The 23,286-nt window shown below is 54.0% G+C and overlaps 1 protein-coding gene across 3 annotated transcripts; it reads right to left on the bottom strand.

The window, feature by feature from the left end:
• Positions 1–1,541: 1,541 nt before the first annotated feature.
• On the bottom strand, positions 1,542–22,120 carry SETD4 (SET domain containing 4). 3 transcript variants are annotated; one of them, XM_066598997.1, is made up of 11 exons: positions 22,051–22,120; positions 17,566–17,654; positions 17,036–17,131; positions 16,006–16,043; positions 14,066–14,154; positions 12,558–12,987; positions 11,832–12,006; positions 11,677–11,758; positions 10,662–10,742; positions 8,545–8,668; positions 1,542–3,377 (listed from the first exon to the last, which is right to left on the bottom strand). In XM_066598997.1, exons 2-11 carry the CDS (start codon positions 17,633–17,635, stop codon positions 3,246–3,248), a joined length of 1,317 nt encoding a protein of 438 aa, XP_066455094.1. In that variant the 5' UTR covers positions 17,636–17,654; positions 22,051–22,120; the 3' UTR covers positions 1,542–3,245. The 3 variants fall into 3 exon arrangements, with proteins under 3 accessions (XP_066455094.1, XP_066455091.1, XP_066455092.1); XM_066598994.1 differs by lacking the exon at positions 1,542–3,377 and adding an exon at positions 3,394–3,722; XM_066598995.1 differs by lacking the exon at positions 1,542–3,377 and adding an exon at positions 3,394–3,722 and having other exon boundaries at positions 17,566–17,650; positions 22,051–22,094.
• Between the last annotated feature and the right edge of the window lie 1,166 nt (positions 22,121–23,286).

The raw sequence follows: 23,286 nt of genomic DNA, 5'->3' as shown, positions 1-23,286 counted from the left end.
GGGGGACTGCAGTCACTGAGGCCAAAGGAGCCAAAACCGCATGGAGGAATGTGAATAACATCCAATTTCACCCCCTTCTATGTGCGTCCCAATACTTGTGTCAGCTTAGTGTATAGGGAAGAGCAGCTCTGGAGACCAAACTTCTGCTTTAAAACAGGGGGGGCACAGGAACCTTCCGGGGCCTATTTAACATATACGAGGAGCCTCGTGTGGTGCAGAGTGTAAGCTCTCGCCTACGACCTGAAGGTTGCAAGTTCGATCCCTGCATGAATCAGGTAGCCGGCTCAAGGTTGACTCAGCCTTCCATCCTTCCGAGGTCGGTAAAATGAGAACCCAGCTTGGTTGGGGGGTAATAAGTAATAATTACCTGAAAGCGCTGCGGAATAAGTTGGCGCTATACAAATACCATGATTTGATTTTGATTTGATTTGATATACTATTGGACAGGGTCAAATTTTCGATAGTTCAATGCATCATCTTCCTTCAAGAAGGTGCTTTCTGTACGTGTGACGTAAGGCTGCCGGCCGCTCGCTCTGCCGGGGACGACGCTACTTTCTGCCATTTGGGATTGTAATGGGCGCATCCCGCTGCCTGTCGGGGACTCCATTATTTCACACTTGCTTCCGACCTCTCACCTCCCCGCAGACTGCAGTTCAGCTACTGTTCCTGCCAAGTGAAAGGCTTCCAGCTGCCAGATCCTCCTGTGAAGTGCGGGAATATCCAGGCCGCTTACTTTCCCCCTGACATCACGAGGAGCCTTGAGAGTCTGCGATGGACTTTATAAAGTGAGAGCCATTTCCTCTCCTCGTAAATCGCAGTCCTTAGAAGGTTGCGCAACGGGTTGACAAGTGGGAAATCATAAAGCTAACGGCGCCACCTACAGCACAAAGGGCGTAATGCTTTACAGACCATTTAACCCTTTCACTGTGAAAATGGAAAGCGCAATGTCAGCCTGACCAGGACCTTTATGGGTATGAGGGACCTGCTGATAATGGTGGCGTATAAAGGGGTCGGCGGGGGCCATTTATTTTACCTTCAAGTCTCAGTTCACATTTGGGTTTCCGTTTTTAAAGGATCCGTCTGCAATCCCAAAAATGGTTTAAAAACAGAAGCCGAACTTCGTCCTTTGTATTGGTTTACATACATTTTAACGGACGGCTGTCTTAGCGCAGGATGCGTTCACACGGCAGAATTCAGACAAGGAGTGTTGCTGCACCATGAAGGGGCGGGTCACTTCTTAAAGCAAAAACCTGCAGAACTGCGTCCAAATTTCACAAACAGATTTTGCCCATTGACAGGACGACATCCGCGCCCAAAGCTGCAGCCGATAATGTTAGCAGCAGAATTCAGCATAAAATTGCGCAGCGAATTCGCCGTATGAACGTCCCCTAAATAATTGGATCTTCGAGTTTCCCTCCCAGATGAAAAAACGGGTCCATTAAATGGAACGAACCCCGGCCACACGAGGGCGGCTTCTACTTCCATCCGTTCTCCATTGGCAACAGTGTAAAAGAATAAAACCAGAAGGCTTTCTGTCCGGTTACCATTTTTTATTGACACAACCGCCGCCGCTACAGTGCGGGAAAAAAGGGCGAACAGCTGATGTAGCGGATATGAACGGAGACGCATTGACAAACAAACGTTTCTTTCCATTTTCTGTCCATGACGGAGCGGAACGGAAACGCGAACACAGATGTGAACGGAGGTGACGGACCTGCATGGTTACGCCCCGGTGTTTGTCACTGCGGGAATCCACGGCAAAATCTGCGTCTGAATTTTGATATAGAATTGCTGGCAGAGTTAAAGGAGCTCTCGGGGTTCCCGGACAACATCCCCCTCCAGGGCCCGCTGTGGTCACATGACAAAGGGAGCGGTACTTACCCGTCCTCCACCACCGTGATCCAGCGCCGCCGTCCCCTTGGTGCCTGTTGTATTAGAGGTCAACAGAAATCACCAGACTGCCGCAGCGCCACCGCCCATAGACCTGGCAGCAGCGCTCACATCCTGGGCACCATGATGCCAGAACTTCAGGACAGTGGTCTCTGATTGGTTGGTGATTTATGGTGATATCTTCCAAATCAGACTCCGGGGCGGGGGGGGGGTTGCTGTGAATCTGGATTGTGGCTGCGGAGGAGGGGTAAGTACATCTCCTATTCTTATTTTACCCCAGTGGGCGCCACTATGGGGGGATGTTGGCCAGAATTGGAGAGCCCCTTTTAAACAGTTTTCAATTCTGCATCACGACCCGCATGTGAGGACTCGTTCACACAAGCGTATTCGCGCGGCATCTTATGCATGTAACAGGCAGTGAATGATTTCAATGGGTTCATTCATCTGCGTATTTTTTCATGCAATGTTCTGTCCCGTGATAAAAAACGTAACATGTCCTCCTCGGGGCGCGTCACGCACTGAAATATTACGCACTGAAATATTATGCACTGAAATATTACGCACTGAAATATTACGCACTGAAACATTACGCACTGAAGTATTACGCTCTGAAGTATTACGCACTGAAGTATTACGCACTGAAATATTACGCACTGAAATATTACGCACTGAAGTATTACGCTCTGAAGTATTACGCACTGAAGTATTACGCACTGAAGTATTACGCACTGAAATATTACGCACTGAAGTATTACGCTCTGAAGTATTACGCACTGAAGTATTACGCACTGAAGTATTACGCACTGAAATATTACGCACTGAAATATTACGCACTGAAATAGGCCATTGAAGTGAAGGGGCAGCGCAAACGCGCACAAAGACCCGCAGGAACGGCTAAAAACGCAGGCAATGGCGATTATCGGTCACATAAAAACGCGGCATATTTACAAAACTGACACCTGCATCCGCCCTGTGAACGAGCCGAGGGGGCAGAATTTTCCACAAGGCGGTCGCACATTCCGCCGCGTGTTGCAGAACAATTCCGTGTCCTGTGAAAGGTCCCTTCAGGAACAATCCAGCAGCTTTATCCGTGCGTGCTGTACGAGAAAAGGTGAACCCCACCCAGGGAGCGGCGCGCCCGGCGCAGCCCCCACTGCTAAAATAAAGTATATACCGAAAATCAAACAGCCGCCACTGATGGAAGCTTCTGGGTGACGTCACATCGTGGGTACGGCGGCCTGGGAAGACCAAGGACCCTCCAAGGCTTCCTTCATCAGGCACACGGAGGGGTCTTGGTCTTCCCAGGCCGCCGTACTGTGTGACATCACAAGGAAGCTTCCGCCATCATGCATACGTTAAATGGCGCCTGTGCCCCCGATCCGTAGAATATCGTCTGAAGTCCTCAGAATCTTCATTTCCTCTCGTCTTAAGGCTTCCACCAGAACAAGGTGACGATCCGCCGGCTTCTCACCTTTCCGAGACGAGATCTGAAAAGACAATAACTTTTACTACAAATGTTCAATTCACAAGCTGCACTAGAAACATCTGGTGGGCGGAGCCTCTCCTCTAAAACTACCGCCCCCCCGATACTGCTGGGGTCACATGACCCCGATTAACCATAAAAACCAATTGTGGTGTTGTAGTCGGTGGGATTCAGAGGAACAGCCGTCAGCTGCTGCAGCGCCCTCTTGTGGATGGTTCCATAGCAACCCCAGAGCAAGCGCACTACTTGACCGAACGTAGACAAAGCAAGAGATGAATATCAGAAACAGCGCAGCTCTTGGTTGAGTGTGGAACTGCAGCTTGGCTCCATTAACTTGAATGAGGACGACCTGCAATACCAGATGCAACCATCAAGAATAGACTGGTGCCGTTCCTGGAATAAAGAGCTAGGTTTTTTAACCCCTTAGTGAAGCGGCATATTTTGGTCCTGAGGATGAGACGACTTTAGGAGGATTTTCATCTCCGATTTTCAAAAGCCATGTTTTTTATTTCCCCCCCCCCCCCCCCCCCCATGGCCGCGTGACGACTTGTTTTTTGTGTGGCGAGATGAAGTTTTTATTAGTACCGTTTGGGTGCATATAATGTAGCGCAAAACTTTTATTAATTTTTTTTTTTGAGGCCGGGAGAAAAGTCTGTCTTGTTTTTCTTTTTTTTTTTAGACAGTTCATCATGCAGCATAAATGATGAGATAATTGTATCAACCTGCAGGGAAAAACAATCTTAAGACAACAGCAAAATTATATGGGGGGCGGCCATCCCGTCTAGACAGGACTGTGGGGCGGGCGGCCTTCCCGTCTGGACAGGACTGTGGGGCGGGGGCGGCCTTCCCGTCTGGACAGGACTGTGTTGGGCGGGCGGCCTTCCCGTCTGGACAGGACTGTGGGGCGGGGGCGGCCTTCCCGTCTGGACAGGACTGTGGGGCGGGGGCGGCCTTCCCGTCTGGACAGGACTGTGGGGCGGGGGCGGCCTTCCCGTCTGGACAGGACTGTGGGGCGGGGGCGGCCTTCCCGTCTGGACAGGACTGTGGGGCGGGGGCGGCCTTCCCGTCTGGACAGGACTGTGGGGCGGGGGCGGCCTTCCCGTCTGGACAGGACTGTGGGGCGGGGGCGGCCTTCCCGTCTGGACAGGACTGTGGGGCGGGGGCGGCCTTCCCGTCTGGACAGGACTGTGGGGCGGGGGCGGCCTTCCCGTCTGGACAGGACTGTGGGGCGGGGGCGGCCTTGCCGTCTGGACAGGACTGTGGGGCGGGGGCGGCCTTGCCGTCTGGACAGGACTGTGGGGCGGGGGCGGCCTTCCCGTCTGGACAGGACTGTGGGGCGGGGGCGGCCTTCCCGTCTGGACAGGACTGTGGGGCGGGGGCGGCCTTCCCGTCTGGACAGGACTGTGGGGCGGGGGCGGCCTTCCCGTCTGGACAGGACTGTGGGGCGGGGGCGGCCTTCCCGTCTGGACAGGACTGTGGGGCGGGGGCGGCCTTCCCGTCTGGACAGGACTGTGGGGCGGGGGCGGCCTTCCCGTCTGGACAGGACTGTGGGGCGGGGGCGGCCTTCCCGTCTGGACAGGACTGTGGGGCGGGGGCGGCCTTCCCGTCTGGACAGGACTGTGGGGCGGGGGCGGCCTTCCCGTCTGGACAGGACTGTGGGGCGGGGGCGGCCTTCCCGTCTGGACAGGACTGTGGGGCGGGGGCGGCCTTCCCGTCTGGACAGGACTGTGGGGCGGGGGCGGCCTTCCCGTCTGGACAGGACTGTGGGGCGGGGGCGGCCTTCCCGTCTGGACAGGACTGTGGGGCGGGGGCGGCCTTCCCGTCTGGACAGGACTGTGGGGCGGGGGCGGCCTTCCCGTCTGGACAGGACTGTGGGGCGGGGGCGGCCTTCCCGTCTGGACAGGACTGTGGGGCGGGGCGGCCTTCCCGTCTGGACAGGACTGTGGGGCGGGCGGCCTTCCCGTCTGGACAGGACTGTGGGGCGGGCGGCCTTCCCGTCTGGACAGGACTGTGGGGCGGGCGGCCTTCCCGTCTGGACAGGACTGTGGGGCGGGCGGCCTTCCCGTCTGGACAGGACTGTGGGGCGGGCGGCCTTCCCGTCTGGACAGGACTGTGGGGCGGGCGGCCTTCCCGTCTGGACAGGACTGTGGGGCGGGCGGCCTTCCCGTCTGGACAGGACTGTGGGGCGGGCGGCTTTCCCGTCTGGACAGGACTGTGGGGCGGGCGGCCTTCCCGTCTGGACAGGACTGTGGGGCGGGCGGCCTTCCCGTCTGGACAGGACTGTGGGGCGGGCGGCCTTCCCGTCTGGACAGGACTGTGGGGCGGGCGGCCTTCCCGTCTGGACAGGACTGTGGGGCGGGCGGCCTTCCCGTCTGGACAGGACTGTGGGGCGGGCGGCCTTCCCGTCTGGACAGGACTGTGGGGCGGGCGGCCTTCCCGTCTGGACAGGACTATGGGGGAGAGCGGCCATCCCGTCTGGACAGGACTATGGGGGAGAGCGGCCATCCCGTCTGGACAGGACTATGGGGGAGAGCGGCCATCCCGTCTGGACAGGACTATGGGGGAGAGCGGCCATCCCGTCTGGACAGGACTATGGGGGAGAGCGGCCATCCCGTCTGGACAGGACTATGGGGGAGAGCGGCCATCCCGTCTGGACAGGACTATGGGGGAGAGCGGCCATCCCGTCTGGACAGGACTATGGGGGAGAGCGGCCATCCCGTCTGGACAGGACTATGGGGGAGAGCGGCCATCCCGTCTGGACAGGACTATGGGGGAGAGCGGCCATCCCGTCTGGACAGGACTATGGGGGAGAGCGGCCATCCCGTCTGGACAGGACTATGGGGGAGAGCGGCCATCCCGTCTGGACAGGACTATGGGGGAGAGCGGCCATCCCGTCTGGACAGGACTATGGGGGAGAGCGGCCATCCCGTCTGGACAGGACTATGGGGGAGAGCGGCCATCCCGTCTGGACAGGACTATGGGGGAGAGCGGCCATCCCGTCTGGACAGGACTATGGGGGAGAGCGGCCATCCCGTCTGGACAGGACTATGGGGGAGAGCGGCCATCCCGTCTGGACAGGACTATGGGGGAGAGCGGCCATCCCGTCTGGACAGGACTATGGGGAGGGCGGCCATCCCGTCTGGACAGGACTATGGGGGGGGGCGGCCATCCCGTCTGGACAGGACTATGGGGGGGGGGCGGCCATCCTGTCTGGACAGGACTATGGGGGGGGCGGCCATCCCGTCTGGACAGGACTATGGGGGGGGCGGCCATCCCGTCTGGACAGGACTATGGGGGGGGCGGCCATCCCGTCTGGACAGGACTATGGGGGGGGCGGCCATCCCGTCTGGACAGGACTATGGGGGGGGCGGCCATCCCGTCTGGACAGGACTGGGGGGGGGGAGCGGCCATCCTGTCTGGACAGGACTAGGGGGGCGAGCGGCCATCCTGTCTGGACAGGACTAGGGGGAGTACGGCCATCCTGTCTGGACAGGACTATGGGGAGAGTGGCCATCCTTTCTGGACAGGACTATGGGGAGGGGAGGAGGTGAGCTGTGACTATTGTGAATGGTGGATCCTGTGTTATCTATATATATGTGTCTCCTCTCAGTGTAATCATGTCTGTACAGGGAGGGGAGGAGGTGAGCCGTGACTATTGTGAATGGTGAATCCTGTGTTATCTATATATAGGTGTCTGTTCTCAGTGTAATCCTGTCTGTACAGGGAGGGGAGGAGGTGAGCTGTGACTATTATGAATGGTGGGTCCTGTGTTATCTATATATAGGTGTCTCCTCTCAGTGTAATCCTGTCGGTACAGGGAGGGGAGGAGGTGAGCTGTGACTGTTGTGAATGGTGGCTCTTGTGTTATCTATATATAGGTGTCTCCTCTCAGTGTAATCCTGCCTATACAGGGAGGGGGAAGAGGTGAGCTGTGACTATTGTGAATGGTGGCTCTTGTGTTATCTATATATAGGTGTCTCCTCTCAGTGTAATCCTGTCGGTACAGGGAGGGGAGGGGGTGAGCTGTGACTATTGTGAGCCGGTAGACTCATGTTGTCTGAGGTGCAGTAAAGCAAGGAGTAAGACATATTAGAAGTGAAACAAAGATAAGGGCGACGAAAGGGAAGAACAATCTACATGAAGGGCAGAAACATAGGATGTCCTGGTTGTAATACAAATGTCTGCAGATGAAAATCAGGACCTAAAATCTTGAACTATATGAATGATAACATAAAGCGGGGGGGGGGGCGACGGGGCGAGGTGTTCGCTGAACGGCTAAATACTTGGGATTAGGTAAAGTACAGATGATACAATGAAGGGGCGAGTATAGAAGTAAGGAGGGCGGCAAACGTCCTGAGAGCAGAGGGGGGCAGAAGAACTGCATGTGCTTCATATACAGAAGGGGGGAGGGGGGCGGAGGGGGGTCCTAGGGAACAGATTCATCTGGAGAATTAAAATGAAGAGAAAAGGAGGTTCCCCAAAAAGCAGGTAGGGCGGGAACAAGTCATGCAGGTTCTTATCTTTTCTCCCACCCCATCTCTCTGCCCCCATTACATCGTTACACCTACAGAGCGGACTTCACTCGTTACAATGTTTATTCCAATGGCTGTACATCTTTTTTTCTGTGTGTGCAGACCCCCTTTCTGCCCGTTGGATAGTAGGAACCGCGGCCCCCCATGACATCTCCAGGCTCTCGGATACGTTTGGCAGCCAGGGAGACTTTAAATGACCCGGCCAATCTGCGGCTTTTGCGCTGCGCCTGCCACTTTGGCGACGGGAGCGTGAACAGAAGCTGGAGTAAGGTCAGCAGATAAATCCGGGGCCCTCAGGTACGTAACTTCATCCCCCCTCAGGATCCATGAGGGGAGATGTAACTAACTTTTTTAACTTGTTTTTTACTTTACATGATCACCGTTTATCAATTGGATAACGGTGATCATGTGACCAGGAACCGCATACAGGGGCCCCCAGTGACATCTCCGGCAGCCCCCATGACAGCTTCTCGGCTACCTCACAGCATGGAGCGGTCCCATCCTCAGCCCACATGGCTTTGATCCTCTGGAGATGCATGTTTTTACGTCCGTCGCTGGGGCCGTCACTAAGGGGTTAAAGACACATTTTTACAACATCCTTCTGTAATTCGCACTGGGATCCCGTGTTCTCTGACTCACCTCGTCTAGCGCCCGGGAGGTCTCTTCTAGTAAGTGGAGGCAGATTTTCCTCACCAGTTCCCCGGCCGCTCGCTCACACGACTCGGAAACAAAACTTCCCAGAAGAACTTTTTTCCAGTAGTGGCTGAAAATGATGTAAAAAAGGAAAATTAGACTAAATTGGTTTCCAATTCATTATTTCTTAAATCTCCTTTACAGAAAACGTCATCTGTTCCTGTAAGACACCTGATGAAGAGTCATCTCACTTATTACCATGGCAGCTGCTTTAACCCCTTCCCCTCTGACATACCTGTACAACACAGTGGTACAGGGTGAGTAGGAAGCGGGCGGGCTGTGAGCCCCCAACACGTCCAGCGGGTGCCGGCTGCTTGAGAGACGTCACCCGCTGCAATCACAGCTTACATGCACCGCAATCCTGACAACCAGAGAGGAGGTGGGCTACTCCCATCCAACATGTGATCGCAGGGCGCCAATGGTAATGTTGTGGGGGCTCCTGGGACCCCCTTGTGTGTGCGGCCGAGCATTATCCTGCTGGAAGCCGCCATGAGAGGAAAACATGGCTGCAGGATGTCCTGAACATATCGCTGAGCGGTCATTGTCCCTCGTACCACTACTAGGGGGGACCGACTGTTATATGCGATGGCCCCCCCAGACCATCACACCAGCAGGGGGCAGTGTGCCGCTCTACAGCAAAGGCAGGATTGAGGCACACAACCCCACTGCAAACGGAGGTGAGGGTGGGTGTCAGAAGCCGTACATGTAATGGGGGCGATAGTGGGGGTCAGAGGCCGTACATGTAATGGGGGCGATAGTGGGGGCCAGAGGCCGTACATGTAATGGGGGCCGTGAGACCAAATGTCCTTCAGCCCTCTGTCTCTGGATGGCTGACAACGCTGGTGTTGTCGGACCATCAGACGGTCCTCTCTACCTGTGGTCTGTAGGGGGCGTCCTGAGCCCAGTCACCTTGTGTGCCCCCATCACTGGTCCCAACACCCCCTAACAGTCTGGTCAGATGCTCCTCTCTACTGGTGGTCTGTAGGGGGCGTCCTGAGCCCAGTCACCTTGTGTGCCCCCATTCACTGGTCCCAACACCCCCTAACAGTCTGGTCAGATGCTCCTCTCTACTGGTGGTCTGTAGTGGACGTCCTGAGCCCGGTCACCTTGTGTGCCCTCACACATCTACTGGTTCCAACACCTCCTAACAGTCTGGTCAGAACGGCCGATGGGGGACAATTCATGGATACGACCCTCCAGCTTCTCACATCCCAATAAGGCGCCCCCCTCTGGTAACGAGGTGAAATCTCTTCTCTGTGTCATAGAAGCGTCTAGTGGCCAACAAGCTCTACAAGCGGAAGAAGAGGTCACTACACACAAGGGGCCTCCGAGAGCCTCTTATAGGCCAAGGTGGGAACCACTTTTAGGGTCCAAGATGACAAGACCGTCCATCTAATCACCACAACTCCCAGCATCTACAGATCTGCCTGAGATGGAACCGCAGGACGGGGTCCGCAGCAACACAGGAACTTCTTTTGGGGGTGGGGTGTTTTTTTTTTTCTTTAACAAAGAGTGTATTACATACAGATGTGCCCGGTGTCATGGTCACCTTCTCCCACCGTATTCACCTGTACCTGCGACCTGTGATGCTTCCATCTCTAGCGAGGACCACCACAACTGACCATCCAATGCAGCACACAACCTCTTTATAGGTGTTGTCCATGGAGTAACATTTTTAGCACAAACCCAGTAACGTCTTGTGGGATAAATCAGGCTACAGTCACTTGTTTCATCCTGCTCCCGTCTCACCTCTCCCCCGGTCTCTGCTCATTTCTGGGTAGCTCGGTTATGAAGACTTGTAAGTGCAGGACAGCTTTGGCCAATCTGCTCTGTGGCCTCGGCTGTATCAATGCTGAAGCCAGGGACTGGTTGCAGGAGTCACATGCCTAAACAGCACATGACCAAACTAACGGGAGCGGAGACCGGGGGGACCAGACAGGCGAGTATAGTCTGATTGGGTGCCGCTCATACTGACTGCTTATTAAGAGATCTAGTCTGCTTAGATACAACATAGATACATTGTATCTTCAAGAATAAAGATGAAGACGGAACGCATCTCATACAATTCATCGGCTGCCAGGCTCAGTATTCTGCACGCTGTAAGGAGCCTCCAGGAGGGACCATCTTGTCCGAACGTCAGGTTTCTGGAAAGAGAGAAAACTTTGAGAATCCCTTTTAGATGGCCCAGAATTACCGCCGGTACAAGACAGGAGGCCAAAGGTACATGAAAGGTTCTAGGATGATTTCTGTCATGGAGTATTGTCTCAGCAAAAACATATGCTACTACTGAATGCTAATGGACTAAAGCTCATAATAAATGTGGCACACGGCAGGTATAACAATTGTTGACTCAATTTGTGCCAGAAAATCTTTCCCAGTGTGAAGGGGAAAGCAAAAAGGGTATATAGGTGACCCAACAGGGTGACCTCTGATATGGAAGACTCACCCAGCCATGTAATACAAACTATGCAGTTGCCCGCATCCTCCACCAACAGAAACACATGATCAGCATGGGTTTCAGCCTTTGATCCTTCAGCGATCCAAGGATGGGACTCGGCTTCAGTCACTGTCTGAAGGAGGCATTATATGGCTTTACTATATGCCAGTTAGCTCGGTGGTGCCTTCTTTCACCAGATGCAATTTGGGGATCCAGCTGGAGTAAATCTCAGCGCATCTCACTGGACAATGTGCATCTACTGTGCAAAAAGTAGCAGGCCCACAATCTAAGGGGCTAGTGGCGAGGCGAGGTTTACTGGGGCACCTTATAGACACCCTAACCAAGGAGGTCTTTGTGGGACAACAGAAGCAAATAATTGTTGTCACTCCCACCTGGATACAGAGAGCATGGTTCAAAGCTAATAAAGTACTCCATGTAATCTCTTATTTATCCTGTGGGGGCGCTGCAGGGAAACTGCACAGCTGCTAGAGGTTCTGAAGATTAACAGCTGTTTCTTACAAAAGAAAAAAAAGGAATAAATGAATCGAGTCCTAAAAACTATTCACCCCCCAAGGAGGCTGAAATACTGAAGCTGCACAGTACAAAGGTGAACGATCAATAAGACGGTGATAGGAACTTACTCTAAGAAGCCGTTTTCTTTCAGCAGCGACAACTTCTTCTCTGACTGTTTGTTTTCTCTAGACACAAACTGAAGGATGACGGCTGAAATCATAAAACATCCGGATGGATTACAGGTCCGATAACGCCATGCAGGTACACTGAAGACTATACCCACCCGCTGTCACATATACACTTTGGTGGGGATTGTTAGCTGCAATAAAGCCGTACTCCAGGAGGAGGCGCTGGTTATCATGATGTCCGTAGCATATAAACACCTGCTCATATTTCCTATAAGGGACCAAAGTCCGGATCTCGTAGCAGCGATTCTTCTCATTGAAAGCGCCCTCCACCTTGTGGGAAATAATAAAAGCCATTGAAGTCAGGCGAAGGGTAAAACACAGACGGGACAATGAGCAGGGGCAGAGTAGTCAGGAATTAACCCTGCGCGGTGCTCACCTGGACAATCCCCATTGTACACAGAGCTCACCTGCACCCTCCCCACCGTAACAAGACATTTAGCTGGACTCTCCACATCCTTTGTGGCACTCATCTGAATCCACGACCCCACCACCTCCACGCTACAGGGCACTCACCTGCACACTCCCCACCCTACACCGCGCCCACCCCCATCCTACGAGGAGCTCGCCTGCACATCCCCCGCCTGCACATCCCCCACCTGCACAATGTATATACACAAGTATGAATGGATCAATGAAAACCAGTGTGCTTTCATTGGATCCATACGCTGCGTAATATACGATTAAATTACGCTCCTTTGAGCCTGTAAGTCACAGCGGCACTGCAATGTACCGGTCTCTCTGCAGACAAACACAAGGGGGCGTAACTCCTACAGTTAAACGTTGGCAGCCACATGATATTCGGCCGTGTAATCCGCGGTTACCTGCACCCCTGCTTGGTGGTTCAGTAGATCTAAATAAGGCGCCAGAGCGTACACATCCTCCTCCGCGGAGAAACATTCCCTGCGTGCGTGCTTCATGTACACCGTCCTGGTATTCACCGTGCACCAGGCCCACCGCACGGCGTCGTAGGTCAGGATGTTCTCTGCGGCCTCAGGAAACAAGGGATCCAAGGAACGGAAGAACGGCAGCGCTGAAGAGTAGAATTCACGGACGGCGCTCCGCTGCTCCAACGCTTTCTGCTTAACAGGATCCGGCAAGCAATTCACCGTCTCTGCTTCCCAGTAGACCGGACAGTCGTAGGCGTTGGGCAGGACATCCAAGTATGGCTTCCATGGCGACCGATCGCCAACGTACCTCTCCAAGACCAGGAAGGTGCACAGAGCCAGCAGAGGAGACAAAGGGGGGCGCCACCTAGCCATGAAGATAAAAATACCCCGTAAGAGGCAATGACGCTGGTTGGATGCAGCAGAGCTGAGATTGTCTTTTGATGCACACTAGGGATTTACATGGGACTGCAGCTATGACGAGCTGTGCTGCGTTAATGTGAATACAGCTCAACCCTTGGGGAGTTTTTGTTTGCTTTTTTTTTTATATAAACTTTGATCAATCATTTTTACTATTATCTTTTGTAAATCCCACTAGAGGACTGCTTGGCGGCTTCTGATGTACCTCCAGGGGTTACAGCAACCCACCGACACCCCACAGCTGTGCTGCAGGCGTACGCATGGACCTACAAAGGAAGCCCCATCCATCTGTAAAACCACTGACGTAGGTGCTGAAGTCACCATGGACAACAGCAGCTAATGGGTTAAATGTCCAGGATCGGGGTTAGCTTCAATACCGGCCATTGCCACCAGTTGTCCACTGCATTCCCAAGTGGAGTGCATTGGAGAGAACACAAATTCCACCATCTTGGACTTTTGCGGACGCAGCGATACCAAATATGTTTTGGGGGTTTTTTGTGATCATAAATATGTGAAAGGAGTTTTTGTATCTTTATTAAGTTTTATTAATTATAAAAAATAAAAAGTATAATTTTTTAATTTTTTTAAGTCTCCATCAACTTGTGATCGTTTGATCGCTTATACTGTATAATATAATGCCAAATTCTTGCATTACGCTGCGTCCTGACAGGCGATCAGTCATGGCAGCCCTGGGGGCCATCAGAAGGCAACCGAATGGCCCCTCATGATCTCATCACGGGGGGCGCACGGGACCTCTGAACATCGATCGGGGCATTTAAATGCTGCAGTGAGGACTGAAAGCAGCTTTTCAAGGCTTTACAGCCACAATCAGTGGGAATGCTATTGCGGTTGCTGTGGGTAAGTGCCAGTTGCAAAAGACAGCCGGCACCCACCGTATATAGAGTGGCATCGGCTTCTGATCCCGCTCCATGCAAACCCCGCACTCCCAGGATTAACTGCATGCCCTGGGGCGTGAAGGGGTTAATGATATGTGCAGAACCAACATGGAGCCGTGACATGCTCACCCACGGATGTACTTGCCGAGGTCACTGCGGAGGACGGTGCTGGTGGTGAGCAGACAAGACTCTGGCAGGGAGATGATCAGCGCTCCTGGCTGGGCAGAGAACAGAAACGTCAAACACTGCACCCAGGGAAAAAATAACAAGGCGTCTCGCTGCGGCTTTACTGCAACTGCATCCAATACTACAGCAGGTTCTAACCGCCGCCTGTGATACAACCAAGATGGGGCTCAGCTTTCCCCGTCTTTGTAAGCGCTGCGGAATATGTCGGCGCTATACAAATACTGATTCTTATTTCCCTTTCCTGTCTCTTAGAGGCCGCCCTCACTGACACACATACATCCGTGAAACACGTGTGACCGGTAAAATGGATGAAAATGTAGCGTTCCACAGATCTGCAGGCTAGAATGGGTTAAACGGAGTCAATCTCTGCGTACATTGGACTACGTTTAGTCTGACATACATTTCAGGCATTTTTTTTTGTGGGATACAAAACTACAAAACCGAAGCGGCCGTTCTTCTGTCCCACAAAAAGAGTATGGAAGCGCGGCTGCATATATATATAACGGAAAACAAATGGAAATATACGGCCGCACGTTTTCATCCTCAACGTACGTATTTTGTGGTCAAGGGGCAAAAAAAAAAGCGTTGAACTACAAAACTATATTAAGAAAAAAGAGCGGACAGTAAAAAAGGTAAACGTGTTTCATAAAGAAAAGATTCAGAAAGGATGGAAACGAATTCCGCACAATCGATTTTAAAAACGTGGCTGAACCCTCAGAGCGCCGGCGTGTTTAGACTTTTTTCATGTATGTTTCTTATTTAAGTGAAATGTACGTGGGAGCGCCAGCGTGGGCGGCCCTTAGACTGCGCCGGGCAGATCTGTCGTGGATTTACAGAATCTCATCCACACTGCAGAAAAAAATCTTCACTCAATCAATGCCGAAATTGATCTGCAGTGCGGAACCAAAATCTGCGGCACGCCAATGTTAGCAGCGCATTTGTTGCAAAGAACTTGCAGGATTCTGCCAGAGACTTCAATGGAGGCCGAAATCCACCCCAGGAGCTGCGGATTGTTAAAGAAGATTTTACCCACCGAAAATAGGACCCGTGAACGTACCTGCGCGGTGCGGCCACACATGGTGGGTGTGCTGCGGCCACACATGGTGGGTGTGCTGCGGCATGTGAGATCCGTGGCCGATGCGCCCCGTGGATTATTATGCGGATTTGGTGCAGATTTTTCCAGGTGTGAACGCACTCCTGAGGGACGTATCCAGCCTCTTCGTCACTGCAAGATCTCTAACAGTGAGGAAGAGCAAATCTACAAGTACTTGTGCCCCTCAGGCTGGTTCACACGGGACGGAATTGCCGCATGAAATGTCCGCACGCCAATTCCGCCCATGGCTCCTAATCCCAGGATTACCCAGCAAAGTGGATGAGATCTCGCTAAACTCTCGTCGACACGCTGCAGCCAATCCGCGCGGAAGCCAAAGATGCAGCATGTCAATTCTTTTTTCATTTCTGCAGCAGCCGCTCTCCTCTCTATGGTGAGAGATGGCCGCAGGGGGAATGCAGGCGGCGAAGCAACTTCAAAAGTGCAAAATCTCGCAGTTCTTTGGTGCGGTCGTTACGCGAGATTTCCACCCCGTGTGAACCCAGCCTTAGTGCGAGGGCTACAGGGGGCTGGTACATGAGCATTCAGCTAGTGCACGCAGTTAGCACGACTTGCCAGGCTGCACTGTCATTATATCGGCAGCAGAGGGCTGGTGTATTACGTATTAGAGTGCAGCACATGCAGCGGTTCTCCACTGATTGCCGCCGGCACCCGGCCTCATCTACTGAAACAATGCCAAGACCAGGAGCCATCCGGTCATCAGTGGAGACCAGCCTACGGTGCAGCGGAGAACTGCTGCGTGTAAAGGTGCCCCTACTGTATCATCACCTACCTGCAGCGGCCGGGCGCTCATCAGCCCCCTCCCCGTATCTACAAGAGAAGAAGAAGCAGGCGTCAGACAGGGTGGACAGCAGAGTAAGGGAGCTGGTGCACACGCTGCGGGATCTCATTTGGGGGCTGCATCATAGGTGACGACAGCAGCGTTGTGCCGGACCCCCCAAACAGGACCATTCACTACCGTTAGTAGTCAACTACACCAGTGTACACTCCTAACACTGAAGAAGTCAACGGGACGCTTGTAAACTTTACTTCTGACAGTGAACGGTTCGCGGTTCCCTCACGACGCCATTTTCATCACCTGTGATGGAACCCCGGCACAGCGAAAAATGCTGCGAAGACAAAGCTGAAATGCAGAGGAGGGATGAGCTGCAGAATACAGACTGTCCCCGTCCATGTGTGAGCAAGAGGAGGACCAGACTACACAGGGTATATAGTAGTCTGTATCCATGGAGACACACAGGTCTACAAAGGAGCTGCATACACAAAACAGCAGGAGACCATTAACCCATTCCTGACCCAGAACATACATGTACACCGTGGGAGGGAAGCGGTTTATGCAGAATGCTGCAGATGTACGGCAAGTAGATGGTGCAGGCCCAGGAGGTGAGCCTCTGCCATCCACAACGGGTGCCGACTGAAACTGGGGCCCTGCAATCCCCACCGTTAAAGGGAACCGGTTGCATCCCCACAGCTCAACAGACTAGTTTCTGGGGGTGTGAAGGAGGCGGGTGAGACCCCTACGGGAGCGTGTACAGCTCTATGAGGGAAGTCGAATTTCAGTGTCGTGCACAATCTGAAGTGGCGGGCACTGCAAGAACCAGGGAGTGGGTGAGTATAAAAGATACATCCCCCCGGCTCCCTGTAGCCCCCACTAACAGCACCACAACGGAAGGCGCTTTCACACCTAACGATTTATCGCACGAGTCAAGGCCGTCCGCGTTCAGCCGCTTCATACAGGCAGACGAGCACCAGAGCGAATGAACAGCGTCCCTTTAACCCCGACAAGCTGCAATCATTGGTACCTGAGAAATGCGCCGCCCTCAGCTGCTTGTCCTGGAAGCCCCTCCCCTTCATCCACCTCCGCAGCCGGATGTTCCGTTCTTCATGACTCCGACTCTCTGTAAGCAGCAAGAACCGCCAATAAGTACAAACGTGTAACTCACAAACGTCACCCAAAGAGCAGCGGACGCCCCTCCTCTCCTGACGCAGCCGCTTCACTAAATACGTGTGTATATACAGATATACGTAACACAATAGGTGATGGCACAGCTCACCTCCTCCCCTCCCTGCACATCATTAGCAGCAAACATCTGGGAGTCATTTCCTGATGAGGTTTCTGACATCCTGGTTGCTGCTGTAAGGGAAACCTCTGGAACTTTTTTACAAAGCAGGATGGCTGCCTGCCTAATCACATCAAAGACACGTCTGCGCGGGCCGAGACTGATGTGAACGGCAACAATCCAACGTGAAATCTGCTGGTGCTCTATAAGAAATGGGGATAAAACCCTCCCCGAGGAGCTCTTTGGAAGACACGCAGCCGGTCCGCCGTTACCTGCAGATGCTTCCGGAACTTTCTTCTTCCGGCGTCTTCCTGTCCGCCCTCGTTTAGGAGGCATTGTCATTCTTCATATTTGCTTCTGCCTTGTAACGAAGGAAACCAATATGAGAAAACAATTACTGGATGTGCACAAACATCTGCGCTGCAGGAGCTGCAGGCGCCGTGGGCGGGGCTTAGCAGGAGGGCGTGATATTCATCTTGGCCAACAGACATACAGAACGTGCGCGCCATAATTACACCTGGTGCATCCGTCCCCGACTCACTACTAACGAGCTCCGGAAAATAACGAGTCTGGTTAATATCGCCCCAAGGCATTTTAAATGCCTCCCAATTTTCAGCACCTCTGCTTGCTGTCAGGAGAAACTTCTCACTGTCCTTTCTAGATCTGCAGCTTCCCACAACTCCTCGCAGCCTCATCTGCTTCCAGATGCAGAGAGCAGACGGTGCTGCAGAACGTGTCAATGGCGCGTAAAACGGCGGTATTCTGGCACGGGTTTTGTGCGAGATGCAGGAGAGCGAATGGCATCACCTGCAGCGCTCCGTTTACACGGCGCTCGTTACCTTCTGCAGCGACGCTGTGACATTGAGTAATCGCAGTCCTTATTGTTCCGAGAATCCACAGAAAACCGGACAATTATTTCCTGTGGTGCGTAAAAAAAAATATATTGAATCGCCTTTACGTGGAACCGCGATCTTCATACGAATGCGCACAGCCATCGCATACAGAATGGCGGCATCAGCCTGGGTCTGCCCCGCTGTTATCACACTCAGTGCCTCCCGGATTCACACGGCCAAGAGAGAGCTGTGGACGAGGTTCTTGGTCCCAACTCGCACTGCGCAGCACATCCTGTCTGTGCAGAACGCACACGGCTGGTCACAGTCGCCCGCGAGGCACGCACGAAATAGGACAGGCTCAGATTTTTTCGATTTCTAATCAGTAAGAGCAAAAAAAAAAAACCGCTTCCGCACGACGCCGCTGAAAATGATGGTTTATTACAATGCGCAATTCCACAGAGCTCGCGCGTTATTCCCGTGTGGCTATGACCTTATTAACACACGGTTTTCTTACACACTGCGCCATTTTTGGTGCATTTTGTTTGAGAATGTAAACACAGCGGTCGCCATGCCAGCAGACGCCAAACCTCCACGTATTCCAATAGACAGAGCGCCACTCAGAGGTCAATAACTGTTTATTCCTCGGCACATAAAAGCTGCGACGTTTCGACCCTCCAAGTTGGTCTTCATCAGGTCTGCGCAGCTCGTTAATGAGCCGGTGTGTAGCCGTTACCGCCTGCGGAGTTTACCTCGGGCCGCTTCTTACACGGGATGGAATATTCTGCACGTCCACTGCCGAAAAAAAATGGCGGCTGTCTGTGTGGATTCTGACTATTGCGCAGCGCATTGTGGAACATTCCAGAGTGTTGGACCCCCGAGGTCGGCCGCTCACTGCGCAATTGTTACGCAGGATGCAGCAGAGATGCGGATTGGCTGCAGGACGCGTTCGACGGAACTTCTTGCGTTATTTTTTCCCACGGCCATAATTGTGGAATTGCATTTGCTGTAGGTTATAAATCCGCAGCGATTGCGCTCGGCGTCCGTCAGGAGACGCTCGCAGGGACGGGTTTTCCATGCAAATTCTACCTCTAAAAGCTGTATCAAAAAAGGCGTCTTTCTGCCGCGGTTTGTTGTGGATTTGTGCGCGGATCCGGCCGCGTCAATGTGCAAAATCCGTGTGCGGAATTGTGACACAGAAAGTCACGTTTCTGCATTGAGTAGCGACATGAAAGCCGTGCGTTCGAGGACTGAAGAGGGCGACTCGCTCTGCACGCGGTTTGGTTTTTGCGCTCATGAACATTGCGTATTTCCCGCACGTGAAACCCCTGCAGCAGGCGCTACCGATCCGCAGTCTGTACGGGTCACACGGGTTCACCGCGGATTCCCGGGCGCCAACTGACTTTAGTGGTTTATTTCAGGACACAACAGGACATAAACACACGGGTGAAAACCGCGGATCTGAACGCCGCAGCGCAAATCAGCGGGGGAATCGCTGAGCGGTCGCTGCCAGCTGAAGCTGCTGATTCTAGTCGCCGATCTAAGGGCTCAAAAAGCGGCGCCAAATCCTGTTGTGGTGCGAATCACGGACTGAGAGAAGCCACTGACGGAAGCGGGACTGCGCCAATACATAAGATACGTGCCATATGCGGATTCACTGCAGCGGCGGATTAAAGCAACGCGGCTCGCATCTCTTCTTGTGCACGCAACGCGCGAACATAGAGAAAACGGAAACAGCAGATTTGTGCCCCGGCGTGCGCAGAGCGAACGAGCCTGAAGGACGGACGGGCGCAGTCCGGGAAACCCCGACCGATCCCGGACCCAGAGCGAAACATTCTGCACAAAATCACGCAGCGGTACACGGGGTCATCTCACTGGCTGCGGCAGGAGGAAAAATATAGAAACCGTGTTGCGCCACGTGAGACCGCCGCGATACAAGTGCCACGTGAGATCTGACCGCAACGATACAAGCGCCACGTGAGATCTGACCGCAACGATACAAGCGCCACGTGAGATCTGACCGCCGCGATACAAGCGCCACGTGAGATCTGACCGCTGCGATACAAGCGCCACGTGAGATCTGACCGCTGCGATACAAGCGCCACGTGAGATCTGACCGCCGCGATACAAGCGCCACGTGAGATCTGACCGCCGCGATACAAGCGCCACGTGAGATCTGACCGCCGCGATACAAGTGCCACGCGAGATCTGACCGCCGCGATACAAGTGCCACGCGAGATCTGACCGCCGCGATACAAGTGCCACGCGGGATCTGACCGCCGCGATACAAGCGCCACGTGAGATCTGACCGCCGCGATACAAGCGCCACGTGAGATCTGACCGCCGCGATACAAGTGCCACGTGAGATCTGACCGCTGCGATACAAGCGCCACGTGAGATCTGACCGCCGCGATACAAGCGCCACGTGAGATCTGACCGCCGCGATACAAGCGCCACGTGAGATCTGACCGCCGCGATACAAGCGCCACGTGAGATCTGACCGCCGCGATACAAGTGCCACGTGAGATCTGACCGCCGCGATACAAGTGCCATGTGAGATCTGACCGCTGCGATACAAGCGCCACGTGAGATCTGACCGCTGCGATACAAGCGCCACGTGAGATCTGACCGCTGCGATACAAGCGCCACGTGAGATCTGACCGCTGCGATACAAGCGCCACGTGAGATCTGACCGCTGCGATACAAGCGCCACGTGAGATCTGACTGCCGCGATACAAGCGCCACGTGAGACCGCCGCGATACAAGTGCCACGTGAGATCTGACCGCCGCGATACAAGCGCCACGTGAGATCTGACCGCCGCGATACAAGTGCCACGTGAGATCTGACCGCTGCGATACAAGCGCCACGTGAGATCTGACCGCCGCGATACAAGCGCCACGTGAGATCTGACCGCCGCGATACAAGCGCCACGTGAGATCTGACCGCCGCGATACAAGCGCCACGTGAGATCTGACCGCCGCGATACAAGCGCCACGTGAGATCTGACCGCCGCGATACAAGCGCCACGTGAGATCTGACCGCCGCGATACAAGTGCCACGTGAGATCTGACCGCCGCGATACAAGTGCCATGTGAGATCTGACCGCTGCGATACAAGCGCCACGTGAGATCTGACCGCTGCGATACAAGCGCCACGTGAGATCTGACCGCTGCGATACAAGCGCCACGTGAGATCTGACCGCTGCGATACAAGCGCCACGTGAGATCTGACCGCTGCGATACAAGCGCCACGTGAGATCTGACTGCCGCGATACAAGCGCCACGTGAGACCGCCGCGATACAAGTGCCACGTGAGATCTGACCGCCGCGATACAAGTGCCACGTGAGATCTGACCGCCGCGATACAAGTGCCACGTGAGATCTGACCGCCGCGATACAAGTGCCATGTCAGATCTGACCGCTGCGATACAAGTGCCACGTGAGATCTGACCGCAGCGATACAAGTGCCACGTGAGATCTGACCGCAGCGATACAAGTGCCACGTGAGATCTGACCGCCGCGATACAAGTGCCACGTGAGATCTGACCGCCGCGATACAAGTGCCACGTGAGATCTGACTGCCGCGATACAAGTGCCACGTGAGATCTGACCGCCGCGATACAAGTGCCACGTGAGATCTGACCGCTGCGATACAAGTGCCACGTGAGATCTGACCGCAGCGATACAAGCGCCACGTGAGATCTGACCGCCGCGATACAAGTGCCATGTGAGATCTGACCAGAACAACCCCCCCTGTAAATACTCTGGTGTGACTCGTAGGGCACAAAACACGAGAGAGTCACAGGGGCAGAACACAAGGCGGCCCTTCCTTCCACACAGCGGCGGTTCTGTTACAATGTATCCGCCAGCAGCTGCTCAGCCTCTGACTGCACCGACACATTGTAACAAACCCCCCGACGCGCTTACATCAGTGAGCGGAGCGGCCATGCAGGAGACACACGCTACTTCCGGGACTGCCGCTCCCGCCGAGGCGCCTCATTGGTCGGCGCTGTGTGACGTCACAGAGAGCGCGGCACTAGAGGGAAGCTGCCGGCCGCTTCCGGTCTCCGCGCTGTCTGCAGGCGGCCGCCATCTTGTCGGAGCCCCATTCCTAGGCCTGACAGGAGACTCCCACACGTGCAGCTCCTCCCCGTAATTAACCCGCCTGGCTGGGACTTGTAGTCCCACAGCGCTGATAGGGGTCCATAAATGGTGTCACACGTGCAGCCTGGTGTAAAATAGCATTAAATCCATCAGTTTGGTAGTTTAAGCCAACGTGGACGCAGGAGAAGCGCGGGAAGCGCCGTCCGATTGCTTCACTGAGGAGTCACAATTTTTTTAAACAGCATTCAATTTTGGCGCCAACTTTGAATGAATGCGATTTAATTTTTAAAGGAGCAGCTGTCTAAAAACAGAATCTTCACCCATCAGACGCTCCCCGATCACCGGGCGCCCCACGATGGTTGTGCAGGGTGAGATAGTAACAGAACAACCAACGTCGGAACCACGAGAAGACGGACCGCTGTAGAGTGTGAGAAGACCACGCCCCTTACATGCAAAGCCACGCCCCATTTTCCATAACCGTAGCCTTCAGTGACCCCAGTGGTAATAATGACCCCCGTCCAGGTGTCATCCGGCGCGTCCAGGTGACATCTGTATGTCTTGCATGTGACGTCTGTGTGTCCATTTTTCCGTCCGCGCGTCATCTGGTTTTTTTCTTGCACACAAAGGAAAACTGAAAAAGACACAATTTTCCCCCAGAATTGCTGAGCCGTGATCCATGAGAAGCGCACAGATGTCTTCCACGTGCGCTCATTTATTTTTGCGCACCCACGAAATTGAATGAGTGACCGTTGTTCGAGAAGTCGGAGCAGAACGGGACACGCTGTGATTTCCTTTACCGTCTGTGTAATAGCGCCATTGATTGTAATGGTCAGTGTACGGTGCGCATGCGGTCCGCTGCAGAGACGGGCAGCGCCCAAACGTGGAAATCACCGCGTGAATAAGCGTGAAAAGAAATGATTATTTGACTTGATAACTATCATTCTTTCTTCCTGGTTTACTCTGTTAAAATCAGAACCGGACATTTATGTAAACCGCCGTTCGTGAAGCAGGCGCTCGTGGAGCCGTTATCACGGGGCCTCTAGAAGGCGGGGTCTCATC

This window comes from Eleutherodactylus coqui, chromosome 4 (assembly GCF_035609145.1).
Source record: "Eleutherodactylus coqui strain aEleCoq1 chromosome 4, aEleCoq1.hap1, whole genome shotgun sequence".
Classification (NCBI taxonomy): domain Eukaryota; kingdom Metazoa; phylum Chordata; class Amphibia; order Anura; family Eleutherodactylidae; genus Eleutherodactylus; species Eleutherodactylus coqui.
The sequence above is the reverse complement of the archived record's forward strand: the minus strand, read 5'-3'. Positions and strand labels throughout refer to the sequence as shown.

What these genes read in the sequence shown, in the direction of transcription:
- SETD4 (XM_066598994.1), bottom strand. Translation starts at nt 17,635, where the DNA reads ATGACAATGCCTCCTAAACGAGGGCGGACAGGAAGACGCCGGAAGAAG. An exon ending in AAAGAAAACGGCTTCTTAGA is followed by an intron (nt 10,743 to 11,676) that starts GTAAGTTCCTAT and finishes CTCTCTTTCCAG; the next exon opens with AAACCTGACGTTCGGACAAG. An exon ending in AGCCTGGCAGCCGATGAATT is followed by an intron (nt 8,669 to 10,661) that starts GTATGAGATGCG and finishes CATCATTTTCAG; the next exon opens with CCACTACTGGAAAAAAGTTC.